General features: G+C 41.2%; 2 protein-coding genes across 2 annotated transcripts; both read right to left on the bottom strand. All coding sequences in view use genetic code 11, as the record gives it.

Moving 5' to 3' along the window:
• Nucleotides 1-327: 327 nt before the first annotated feature.
• On the bottom strand, nucleotides 328-3,979 carry EGR_01083 (Procollagen galactosyltransferase; the record flags this gene model as incomplete). Its single annotated transcript, XM_024490332.1, has 2 exons — nucleotides 328-852; nucleotides 2,684-3,979. The coding sequence occupies 2 exons, from the start codon at nucleotides 3,977-3,979 to the stop codon at nucleotides 328-330; spliced, it is 1,821 nt and encodes a 606-aa protein (XP_024355151.1).
• Nucleotides 3,980-10,502: 6,523 nt separating this feature from the next.
• On the bottom strand, nucleotides 10,503-11,692 carry EGR_01082 (Ribosome biogenesis regulatory protein; the record flags this gene model as incomplete). The annotated part of the gene is made up of 7 exons (XM_024490331.1): nucleotides 10,503-10,608; nucleotides 10,742-10,883; nucleotides 11,022-11,132; nucleotides 11,172-11,391; nucleotides 11,425-11,453; nucleotides 11,496-11,566; nucleotides 11,604-11,692. 7 exons carry the CDS (start codon nucleotides 11,690-11,692, stop codon nucleotides 10,503-10,505), a joined length of 768 nt encoding a protein of 255 aa, XP_024355150.1.
• Between the last annotated feature and the right edge of the window lie 1,756 nt (nucleotides 11,693-13,448).

Below are 13,448 nucleotides of genomic sequence, written 5' to 3'. Positions count from 1 at the left end.
TATACGTAGCATTGGGTCTCTAGGCCACTTCTTCCTTTTTCCTGCAGGCGGTATTAGAGCAGTGAAAACGCATTCCCAATTTTCTGCCGGCTTTTAATGCCCTTCCAGCAACCTTTGAATTCTCTGTTGGAAATTTAAGGATAATGAAATGAAATGAAAGTAGACTACCGCATTCCCACATATTTCTTACTTCTCTCCCTAATAATAACAAACCAGCAAAAGCCTGCTAACTCATTTGCCCCAATGCAAATCCGATATCTAGAAAACTGTCAATGAGCACACAGTATTTTATTTTAGAGTAAAGTACCATCGAGTGACTCCTTTTGCTTATGACTCGTCCCCCTCGCTCGCACCTATATCCTCCTCTCTCTCCGTGTACAGAAACTCCGGGATGATTTCCGAGTCCTCAGTGTCGGAGACATAGAAGGGCTCCCCAGTATAACGCAGTGGCTCCACTAACAACGGTTCCGCTGAGATAGCCAACAGGTTGCGGGGCTCAAAGTGGGCTAGCCAACGCTCGTTCGGATGGCGGTCGAACATGATTGGGAGGAACTCGTCCACTGCTACCATCTTCTCTAGGGGGCGCTGCACCATCAGTTTCTGCGCCCCCGAACGTCGAAGCACGTAGGCAAGAGTCCAGTAAGTGTAGCTAGGGTACGCAAGGTACCGCGCGCCTCTCACCATCACCTCGTTGCTGGACATGCGTTTGCGGCCCACGTAAAGCAACTCCCAATCGGGTAGCGTCACGTCAGCCTCTTTCACGGTCGCCTGCAGGCGTCGGACGAAGCCTGGCACAAAGCGCAGGTCATCCTCCAGAATCAGGATGCGTTCGTAGTCGTTGACTAGCATGTTCTTTAATTTCATAGAAAGTAAATGATGGGGGAAATTCGACTCTTGTTGAGGAGAAATATGTGCATTTCTAGCTATGAGACTGTTACTTTCTGCACAAAGTACTCAGTAGCGGAGATTTTTACCCAAACTTAATTCACAAATTTAATGTTAAATTTATCTTGACTTAAACATCAATAGACACAAGCATGCTTCAAAAATGATCCGTTCCAGTTTCGGCCGTGGAAGGTGGTGTGATTTAAACTCATCTCGTATGGCTTTCATCAACATCTAAGGAAATAAATATTGTAACAGCAGCAATTTTTGCTATTTGTTATGATGTCGTGCGGGAGCAGAGTATGTTGGGATCCCTTTGTAAACCTGAACTTCCAACAAATGGTGTCAGAAAGCCTTAACCACAATAATGGCTTAAAGTTAATTGACAGTTCCACAGACGCCTTACGAATAAGAACTGCAAGGATTCGAAAGGCCAAAAACGAGAAAAATTTTTAATGGCTACATGTAAGCCTTGTTGTCTATCCAATCACTGCAGTATTTGCATTTTGGCATTTGTTTAAGCGAATTTAAGAAGTCATTTTAAAGAATGTGCATACTCTTATGAGGGAATTTCACATTTCTGTGACGTCTCGCAGTATTTAAAGTAAAAAATGCTTGCGTTTGTGGGCCATTTTAAAGATTATCATACATGGAAATGTAGTTCTGAGGAACAAAGTGCCACAAATCGTAAGGGCAAATGCAGCGCAAAGAAAGTAACCCATTATGTCTTTATTGGACCACGTCGGGAATGGTCAGAAATAGTTTAGTGCATCGCCATCTCCCTCCGAACAATTTCAGTGACCAATTCTATTTACTGTAACAAAGGAGAAAATCACTTTGATTCTCTTAAAAAATTGTTGATTTGGATGGACTTGTAAATGCGTTTTTAAGACTCAGGTCGGTAGTCAAATAAAACACATTGTAGAAACGTTGGAAATAATTCAAATCGGCAATTCCCTACAGATGTATGCAAAAGTATTGGGGTTAGAAATAATTTCAATTGTCAGATTTCTCAGTTCTAGGGCAAAATAGTCTGAAATTTGAGAGAAAGGAGATGGTCGGCACTTAGTATAAGCTTACATAATACAGAGCCTTTTGCCCTGGAAATCAAACATTGCCACAATCGACAACGATTGCAAGGCGTTGGATACCATTTGACATTTAGAAATGGTGGTTTTCATGTTTGCTACTGATCATCAATTCGAACTTGTACATGACTTCGAATCTGTCAAAGTTTGTCTTCAATTTTATACGTTTCAGAGAAACGCAGGTCACCAACGTCCATTCAAAACATTAAACATAGCAAAATAGGATCTCATCCAAAACAAACTTTCTTTTTCAGACTCCCGTGCTTGTAAGCAATATCATCAACTACCCACATTTTGTGGGTTAAATTCTACTCATGAATGAGGCTTTTACTTCTGCTTGGAACGATTTCTGCCATCTAACGAAGCATATAACACCATAATCGAAATATTATGAAACATCCATTTTTGCCACATATTACACTACTGTTTAACTTGTAAGCACTTAAGCCTTAGTTTTAAGTCATATTTCTTCCCTTAGAAATCATTATTAAGGCCTTTGAACCTTCATCTGTCTTTGTTTAAAGTTGGAGAAGGTAACAAACGGAAGAAACTCCTGGAATCGCAAACTAAGCAACTAATGCAAATGTTTTGGCAGGGAGTGATGAACGTCGCTGAAACATTTAAAACTATAACCATTAAATTTGGTTCGCAAATAAATTGACAAATAACCATCGAAATGCATAAATGGTTGACGGGACAGTATATGCTACCTGCCATATCCGATAATGACTCAAAAAGCATCCAATCTCGCCGTACTTGAGTGCTCTCTTGTGATAGGGATCGGCATACCCAGAGAGCTGGGTGATATTCCACTGCTTAATGATCTCCGGGTTCAACTCCCTCCCGTCTGTCGCGCGAACCAGCTTCGCCTTCACGCCCTGCTCACGCAACGCATAGTTCATTTTCTCCAACCTATCCGGCCGCCGCTTCAAGTTGATAAGGTAGATCTGATCGAATCCAAGAAGAGAGGGCTCCGGTACTTCAACAAACTGCTCCAACTTCGGTGAGAATTTTAAAGCAAAACTCTTCAGCAGCGCATCGTCAAAGGCGGCATTCAAACGAAGATGCAAAAAAATTTCAGCCTCCCTCTCCAGAAGGTATTTGGCTGAGTCACGATAGGCTAATGGAATTTCAGCCTCGTCCACGGGCAGGGGAAAGTAGCCATAAAATACTCGATTGTCGAGGTAAAAGTCAATACCCTGTAACTGCGCATTTCGCGCAAAGATGATAATGTCGTCAATCGGTCCAGTGTAGCCCGAGTTTAAGGGCTTGAAGGCTAGACGTTTCTTCCTGGTGTGGCGGAGGTTAACCAGAACTGCTGTGTGAATCATTGCCACGGAAAATATGCCTTCCTTGTGTCTGCGTTGAAGAGCGAAGTAGTCCTGTGAGCGCTTGTAATAACCTTCCTTAGTAATGTCACCCCAAAAGTTGGAAAAGACATCAGAGGTTGTACAATTGAGCATAGGAGCAATCACAGTGATTGGAGCAGGGTACTCCTTCGAGGGGATGGAACTGGCTTCTACAAGTCGTTTTAGGGTCGCATTGTTCAACAGAATGGCGTCTGCATCCAAGTTAAAGAAGAAGTCAGCATTGAGTTCATAGGCGCGTTCAATAGAAGCTTGGCGTAGATTTACCAGATGTTGGTGATGATCTTTTGTCCAGCTAGGGCTAACTGGCTGTAAATTCATCTCATCCATGTCCAAATCGATGCCATGGTACAAATCTTGGACGCTCTCGACCCACCTTTCCAGAATTCGGGCGCTTATATCGATTGTATTATCCAGTCGAAAATTTAGGTGAATTCTTTTTTTAGGGTAATCCAGTTGTTCAAGATGATGTAGGAAGTAAGGAAGACTGTGAGCCTTGTTTCTCACCAAAACTCCAATGCTCACAGAGGGCTCAATTTCTGGAAAGTTGGAGGAAGAATGGGGACAACTTTTAGCCACTGAAAGCACCCATTTGGGGATGAGGATGAAGAAAAACGAGTATGAGAGTAGTCGGCTCATAGCCTACGGAAAATGCGCTATTCCTATGTCTGTTGATGCACAAAGGGGAATGTGAACTCGCTAGAACCTAGGCCACGTCCCTAAAAGACGTGACCCTCCATCGTGCACGCCTGTTTCCGCCTTGGCCACATGACGTGGCGCCCAGAGTGCCTTGATTGGTCCAGTTCCACCAATTACTTTCACCAAACGGCACGGCGAGGTAGTCAGCGTGCTGGTCTGGGTGACCAATCAAAAGGCTCGTATGTAATGCCCATCACTTTATTGTCTTTATTTTATTCTTCGATTGGGGAATAAGCAAGCAAACGAGGGTTGAGACCTCACATGACTATTTAAAATTTAGTTACCGTGACACTTACCACAATATCAAAAAAGATTGGCACTATCTGCAACTGAGAAAAATATACCAACACATTAAATGTACTTATGTTTATCGGAGCTGACGTTTAATGTCAAAATTTTGGCAAATACCCATTTTAAAGAGATATACTGTTAACTTTAAAAGCTTATTTACCTTGTCCATATTCGCACTGACCCGCGCTGTGGAAGGTTGTTGACTGGAATCAGATGGCCTATGAAGTAGAGTGAGGTTTGAAGACTCCAAATGTCCAACCGATGAATCCCCTTTTGCTGAATCCACTGCAACCTAAAGAGTGCACAGCGCAGTTGCGTAAGTAACGACATTTTTAATTTAGTCAAGGGATTTGGTATTCAACGTTAGGCAAAGAAACTAATCAGTTCAGTAATACGAGAAATGTCCCTCTTAACGCTATCCCACCAACGGTAAACGATTTTCTTTTCATCATAGTTACTGAGCTTTTTAAAGGATGGCACAAACAAAACGTTAGGATTAGTACTTCTGTGTACCTTTCGTTCTGAAGAAAATAAGTTGTAATGTAGTCGAGGTTAACTAACTAACATGCATACTGCATAAAATGAATTTGCAATCGAGATGGGAGTTCGCATTTTTCTACATTACAATGTCAAGATGTATTTAACTGATTTTTCCAGGAATTTTATGCAGATGTGAATTTTTGTATTCGTCAGCTAAGCACTATGGCATCGTCAAATGATAGCATCAGCGAAAAGGTCAGATTAGGCAAACTGTTTGATGAATTAACAAAGTTAGGGACTTTTTGCGCATTTTTGCCCCTTTCTCAGGCAACACTTTCAGCGCTCTTTACGTCAATTATGCATTTTCTTCCTAGAGGTAACTGCGTTTTTCTCTATATGATCGGTGATTGACACATGTAATCTGCTTCTGCTGCCGTGGTTTCCACTTGGTCTTTGAGCCCTATGGCCTGATTCTTGCCGTTTGCCTTACCAACGCAAAAACTGTAGTGGAAATTTTCTTTCAGTGTTTTCTGTCCTGTTCCAAAAAATGGGTCGAATGGTTCACATATTTCATAAATTACTTCAAAACACACTTTCCAATTGCCAGCCATGCGATGGCGAGTTGGGCGCACTATTAGTTATTACACAAGCCATTGAAGAAATGGCCTTAGGAAGATATGGCGGTCCTGAATTAGATCTTCATATTGAAAGTGAAAATTTTACTTCAATTCCCATCTGATGGTACAATTGCATGCATTTGGGTGGCTCTTGTAGCAATTCGCTTTTAGCAGCTGTGAAACAGAACTGCTGATTTGAAAGTGTCGTTCAAAAAGTAAGAATGCAGAAGGCTATCCACTATTTAGCTTAGCATGTCAAGCGCCAACGGAAAAATGCTTATAAATTATACAGTCTAATTCGTTGCATCACAGTAAGCACAGTTGTATAACGACTGTGAAACATCACCAACTTGAAAAAAAAGTTGTTAAGAATGAATGAAACACTTAATGCATAAAACCACTTCCCAGTGTTAAGGTCAATGACGGTTTTGTCCGATACACTTAAAAGAAGTTGGTTCACTCACAGACGCATTTCCGTTCCTTCCACTAGCATTTAATTTCATTAACGACCTTCTCTGCCACTAAAAAAAGCACTGAACATTTCATTTAGTGTAAAAATTTGACTTCAGGAGAAAAGACGAGTGCCACGCGGCGACTTATTTTATGACACAGGATTAGCGGAGTCAGACTGACCGAATTGTCGGCAAACGGAAACACTTAGCCAGAGAAGATAGTTACATCAGGTTATTGCAATGCTACGATTATTTGTTAAACATTTCCTTTTGGTTCTAAGGTCACCTACGATTTTTAAACATTAGCAAAACGGAATGGCTTCCAGTCCTTCTGCCTTCTTTCACTATTAGAAAAGCTTCAGGAGGCTACATTATTTCTTTGGAGCACACTATCAACCAGATCTTTTATGGGTTATTTTTGCAAAGTTGTGTAGGACACTTAAATAAAATTCTATCAGAGCAGGTTTCTATAGAAATGCAGTCTTAACTTACAAGCTTACCACAAAATAAACAATAAACTAGCATTTTTATGGTCCTTAGAGCACTGATCGTGGTCCTGCTCCGTTTCGAAAATCTCTCATTATGCATTGCTTAAATTGTTTGTTTAACCCTCGGTTTTAATAACGCACTACCTAAAGCTCCGTCACTGTACCTTCGCCGAGTAGCCTGGCCTCTGGGCCAGGCCGGTAGCCCCAAGCCCTTCTGTAGGTCGACAGCACGTATTATGCCTTCTTTCGTCTTCAGGGTAGACTTGGTGCGTCACAGTTAAGCATCGCTATAAGGTTGTGCATTAAGGAAAGTCCGCTTTCAATGGTAAAATTTTTAGGCGCAGTAGAGGAATTGCTCAATGGTTTATGATGAATTATCTGCGTTCTGTCTCACGAATGCTCCGAATTTTACAAGCTGGTTACTTTGTGTCTTTTTCTGATCGTCTTGAAGAGCATGTAACTGTCGCAAAAACAAAACGAAATACAACTGTTTTACGTTCGCGCTTGACGTTAAGAGGCATCAACGGGATGGAAAAACACGGACTGGCCCACAGATGAGAAAGGATGTAGAATGCCTACTACTTGTTTAAGAAAGTTGTGTCAATTTGAAAGTAACATCGCTGTAGACGTGCGCTGTTTAAATGAACCAAATGAGATGCAATTTCGATTACGAAGAGGAGGTTACAGTAACTAAGTGTGAATCAGCACTGAAGCTTTGAAACTGTCCCACATGAAAACCACCATCAGGTACGCAGTATGCGGCTAAATCAACCATTTGCGGAGAAATGCAAGTGAAAAGTGGAATTGCGTCGGCACATGCGGAATGTTTGAAGCGGATGTGACTGCGAATCCACGAGAGGAGATTCTGCGTTAGCAACCTTATGTAGCTTGACCGGCTAGATCCTTCCAAGCCCCCTCCTCGGCCAAACTAGTGACACAGCGCCCACATAGCCCACCCGCAGATGAACAACAGATTTGGTTCAAAAAGTTTACAGGAGTAGTTTCTTTAACTGTAGCTGACTCCTTGTCGGTCTCTCAATCAATGCCGTGATGTCCTCCGCTGGATTAATAAACCGACCTTTAGGAGTCGGGGAAATGAGTTACCAAACAGTTTGCCGTTACAAAATATAAATTCAGTAATGGTATTTGTGGCGATATAGTTGCGTCGTCAATGTCATTTCCATATTTGTGTGAACAAACGCGTTTGTGATCAGTGTCGCAGGTACGTGACGCTCAAATTTTCTTATCGAATCCTGCACGTTACACGTATGAGGTAGTTAACCTGAAAAAATTCATTTCAAGTAAAAAGAAGGAACAAACAAAACAACCGGAGTCACAAGAAAATAATAAACCATAGTATTTTGATTATTTGTCTAACTTCCCGTTTCTGTATAGAGGACACTTAAGGCTTCGCCTTTATACCTCCACTGAGCCGCATGGCTCCCTCCAGGCCATGCCAGGAGTCCCCAACCCTTCTGTGCGTCAACAACACTTACTCTATCCGAGTGTTACGACTTCTTTCGTATTAATGAAAGAGCCAGGGCGAGATAGGACCATGTGAAGTCGGCTTTTCGCAAAGATCATCGTAGCGAACGGAAGGAAATGGACTTTACTCTTTGCTAGTGTCAAATGTGAGAGGAAACAGCCAATTAATTAAGTTGGCTGAGCTTTGAAAGCTAGCATTCACACATTATAATAGGAAATTTACACCTCTGTTGAAGGAGAAAAGTGAGAAAGAATAAATGAGACTATACTCTGAAACAAATACTATGCAGATCCTCAACAAATATCTAAATGTACACTAATCTATCGTTTAAGTGAAACATCAGCCAGCACAATGCGTTTCAGCCATTGTTGAAATAATGTAAATGATAAATGTCGAACCCACCTGTGAACCGTCACTTTTATCCGTAGCATGACAATCGTGAAAAACGACATCCCAGCGCTGGTACATGAAAAGTGCTTTGCCTTTCCTCCGTACTATATACTTGAAATAGATCACGTTAACAAATTCACGAGGTGTTCATTCTTATGCACATGAAAGTAAGACTGCTATTTTTCAGACACCACCGGCACAACAACAATTCAGTTATTTTCGAGACACTCCTACAAAACCCTCACTACTCCATCCACAGCTAGCCTGTACAAATTGGATTAATTCGACTCGTGGGTTGAGAAGAAGAACTTAAGGAAGGCTCACCGAGAAAATATCAGACCGCCAAAGACCTGACCTCCGCTTTCGGCAGAAACTTCGACTAGGAAACCGTGTGCGTTAACTGTTTGGTGCTAAGTGTGTCAATTGTCTGGCGACTTGACGTTTGAAGTGAGAAGCTATCCTCATGATTTTATATTTAAATGAGCAATTTGAACGATTTTTGAAAGAAATCTAGTAAAAGTAATTAACCGCTTGAAAGTATAGGTGGGGGGGGTGAATCTACAATTTCTAGAGACCCGAATGTTTTTTCTTTATGTCGGAGGCATCAGAAGTCATGACAGCAGAAAAACCCTGCCGACTGGAACCTAAAAATACCCATTTGGAAACACTATTGGGGAGCTGACCACTCGGCGGGGACTTGAGAGTTGTCTGTCTCCAGGATCAGAAGGGGGCCGTTACCACATTGTTATTAACAAATCGTTTCACAACCCTAACAAACCCAATTTAATGAATACTAATAATCTTACAGGAAACTAATTGACGATGCTCACTTTCTCACGGAGTTCCCGACAATTTACCTGATGTTACACAGTGGTTAGGGGCGGTGTCGGTTCTTGAAGTGACCAAAACTGCTGCAAAAGCGAACAATCGGGTTGAGCCGCTGATTAGTACTTGGGCTGTTGCTGACTGCTGTCTCCTGCAGACAACAAACACAGGGGCTATTTGAACCTTACACTTTCACCTACGCAATTATGGTAGTTTCGCATTAAAGTACTCGAGTTTTTGAAATTCAACATCCGAGATGATTGGCATTGACATCCAGTGGTTCACTTTCTTAGTCCGCAGCATTCATTTAAAAATTTAGGCAATGAAAACTTATGTGTTTGAGTGAACGGCTAACTTCGAAATATCTTCGTGCATTATTGGGTTTCTTAAAGCTGAACGACTTCACTTACTTTCATAGTTCGAGTCTCTTTAATGCTACATTTGACAAATGCAGAAAGTAAAAAACTTATGCAGAAAAAAGCAGCTCTCCCGCTCATTATAAAGTTAAGGGATTGCATTTTAAACTCAAATAATTGGAAAATGATACCCCCTGTGAAGATGTCATTCACGGCCAGCATGTTAAACATTCACTGCCACTCATCCATTTAGGTAATTTCAACCATTTTCCACGAGCGGCATAGCACCCATCCCCTAATTCACTTAAGCCAGCACCGCGGTCAGCACGTCACTCCATATTATCTTTGCCAAACCGTGATATATTGTTCATGTGTTAGCAATAAGCGTATTAAACTATCACTTACACACTCTTTGTTATGAACAAACCAATCGATCCTGCATATCATGATTTTCGGACCAACGCAAAGAATCTCCCAGAAGAGTATTCAATACGTTATCTGGTTGGTGAGTTCGAATAAACTTCCACTCCAGAGGTTTTCTAGGCAATACACAGTGATCAACCGAGGAGAAATGTTGCGTTCTCCTCGCGACAAGAGAGAGCGTGGCAGAATTACTAGTTGGTAACAAGAAATCAAGAACAGGTAACCGAGCTATTGTCGATTCTAAGAGTGCGCAAGGCAACCGAAGACGATAGAAAACGGTGTTGCACTTGCATGGTTTCAAGCCCACCAATAGACCTGCTACTTATAACTTTTGAGTAAAAGCACAGGTAAGCCGCAAGTCGGTGACATAGAAGCCTAAAAGAATTGCCCCCAGATAACCCATAAGGAAAATATTCCAGTACTTTCTACCAAAATCTGCAAGGATCTATGTCACTATAAGGTGAGAACGGTTAACAGTCACTTCGGAAGTCGAACGTGATCGAGCCTTTATATGAAAGCAAATCAACTTCATGTTTTGCTACGATAAAGTATCACATCATGCCAATCAATAAGGGCAACACTTATTCCAATTTCACAAGAAAAAGATAAGCTTGAAAATACACATAACATATTTACAGTGGACAAAAGCAGACAGTTACTTTTTGTTGGAAAGACGACCCCGACCTTTTCCACCCCTGGCGTGACGACTGGGACCACCTTTCTTTCCCTTCTTACCTCGGTTTTTCACTGAATGCTTCTTTCTGAAAACAAATGTTTACGGATAATTTAACACAGGTTATCAATACAAAGAAGAAAAGACAGTAAATTAGGACCATTAATGTCAAAGTGGTCAGTTCGAAAGCTAAAAACGATTCAACGAACAAACTAACTTACTCTGCTTTGTTGGCAATCTTTTGTTCGTTGATTTCCTGTGAAAAAAGGCCCATAGAGGCATCTGAGCGCTTGGTGATTTCCAGAGCCCGACTGAGGATATTTTTAGATGCCTCAGATTCGGTCAGAACCCCGAGAGGAGGAGCTGAAATAATTAGCAAATCTGTCGTAGCTGATATTTGATTGCGAAGTTGACATGGCGAAAGATAAATGGAGATACTAGACTGTGCCAACAAAACAAAATCCAGCTAGTGCATTAATATTGCACGAAAAGACTGATTACCTTGACCCTTTTTCACCGTTCGGGCAATGTTCTTTAATCTTGCAAATTCATTCTTAGCCCTTCTTTCACTTCGAGCCCTTGACAACTTCTCAAACTGGTCCTCGTACGGATCTTAAGGCGTAAAAGTGGTGCTGAGTACCATTAAAATACCTGCGTTATCGGGAACTTCGAGAACCCACTTATCCTTCACGGAATCCACACGATCCTTGCCCCACCTGGGCTTCCAAGACTGACTAGCCTCGTCCCAGACTTTCCTAGACTTTTTGCGTTTCTTTATACCCTTCATTTGGGCGAATCTCTCCCAACGAGTTAACTCTTTCGCTTTCGGAGTTCGCTTTTCACGTGGAAGCCTGGATACGGGATCAGGGAGCTAATCGACACTTATAAAACCAAACATTCTTACAACTGAAACCAATATCCCGTCGTTGGTTTCTGTTGGGAGCTATGGAGCCATTAGATCGGAAAAAGATGGACTTGCCTTCCAAAACTCCCTTAGGAAGTGCTGAGTGCAATCTAATGTTAGGCTTCGAATAAATGCCTTGTTGCTACGACAATAAACAAGGATTAACCAAATCCACTTACACATCTTTTGGATCTATAGGTGCTTTATCTTCATATAAAAGATTGCCGAGATCGTATTCCGCTAAAAGATGACGACTTGCGAGATCCATGACCCGAAAAGGGTGGTTTCAATTTCGCCGCATGAAACTGCCAATCAGTGCGCTGGGTTAGGTTGTTTAAGTCAGTTGGAATCAAAAAATACTAGGCTAATATTGCAGTTATTGAAAACTGTTAGTTGAAATACTTAACTCACTTTTGCTTAATATGTTAAATTTTGTCATCACATGCTCTAGAAATTTTAAAATGAGACAGGCGAATCCCTTTTTTTGTGCAACAAGACCACCGAGCCCTTAAGCCATTTTGTCTGTCAGATGAGTTCATTGAACCCTTTCAGGAGGCCGACTGTTCATAAATTTTTAAATCTAATTTGGCTATTTCTACGGCAAGCCAGATTAAATCAGAGGGAATTTTTGGATGAATAATTGACATGGCATTGTTGCCATGTTTGCTTTGATCGGCATTAGAAATAGAGCAATGTCACTAGTGGATCCAAATAGCAGTCCTCGCAATTGAACGCACACTCTTCTTGATTTACACATATGAACTCGCAATACGTTGAATTACAATTAGAATGCAACATGTTGATTTGCTATGCACGTTTTCCCTTACTGCATCTTTCGGTGAGCTAAATCGTAAAACTTTAATTTTCCTTTATCAAGTTAGGGAATTCTTAACTTCCCATAAACCTTTCTTTCTTTTTCGCATAAGGCTATCCTTTCACCAAACACACTCGAGGTCGGAGGTTGACAGGTAAAGCTGTCAAGAAATCACAGTATTATTTCATTTGCTTTAAAATACAAAGAAACGAAGTGTTTCACTGATTACTTGCCGTTGTCAGGACCTAGTAATTACAAAGTGCCAAATCCATAATGTGTTTCCCAGGCAAAAGTCACAAATGAGAATCTAGATTGGTGTAGCGGTTTTTTCTAGGAACTGCCTATTTGTTTGTAAATACTTTAGGAATTTCGCTGTATATACCAGTCTATAAAACAGAATAAAGTTGCTACCCTCAAATAGATTTTGAACATGTCCTACTTTGGCACTTCTTTTTAAACAATTCATTTATATTTAAGCGGATCCTTTGTAGTGTCTCGAGCCCTTCCTAAACTAGTAAGAAGTCCTAGTATCATGGCAAAAAGCACATTACCGTCGTACATAAGGACTGAGAGGATACTGCCGTGACTCGGATGTCGTGCCACCGAGCGGAAGTACAGTCTGCAGATACTGAAATATCTGCAAGATCAAACGCAGAGTTAAGCAAACTGTCAGAACACAGCGCAATACTCCTATCTTGCACATAATAGGCCTAGCTTGAAGTACATCAATTAAATCATTTCGGTAGTCAAACTGCCATTCTTCACTAATGTTTGGGAACGAATCAAGCTTGAGAAATGGCTTTATCAGGTTGTTTGCACATCAAAAAGGGTAAAGTGACCCGGACACATGAGAGGAATTTCCTGAAAGAGGTATAGATTAGGGTACACATAATCTTGTCCTCTCTTCTCTATAAAGTACGGTGGAGATCTTTACACATGTGTGATGATATCTAAAACAATTTCATCTGTGTAAAGGCATCTTCCAAAACCACCTTCATTTCCAGTTAAGTAAACCTGGAAAGTTTTGGAAGGACCATGGACGAGAATACTTGGATGGCAAAATCATTTTAAAGAAATTAGCGGCCTTTCAAAAAAAAACCTCCAACTAAAATCGACCCTCATCGGGAATACAATTAGTTATAATGCTGCTTCATCCCAAGTTATTTTCATAAAATTAGTGGCGTACCTCTATGAAAATAGAAACTATCCA

Source organism: Echinococcus granulosus (genome assembly GCF_000524195.1).
Source record: "Echinococcus granulosus chromosome Unknown EG_S00004, whole genome shotgun sequence".
Lineage (NCBI taxonomy): Eukaryota > Metazoa > Platyhelminthes > Cestoda > Cyclophyllidea > Taeniidae > Echinococcus > Echinococcus granulosus.
This window is presented reverse-complemented; position numbering and strand designations above follow the sequence as displayed.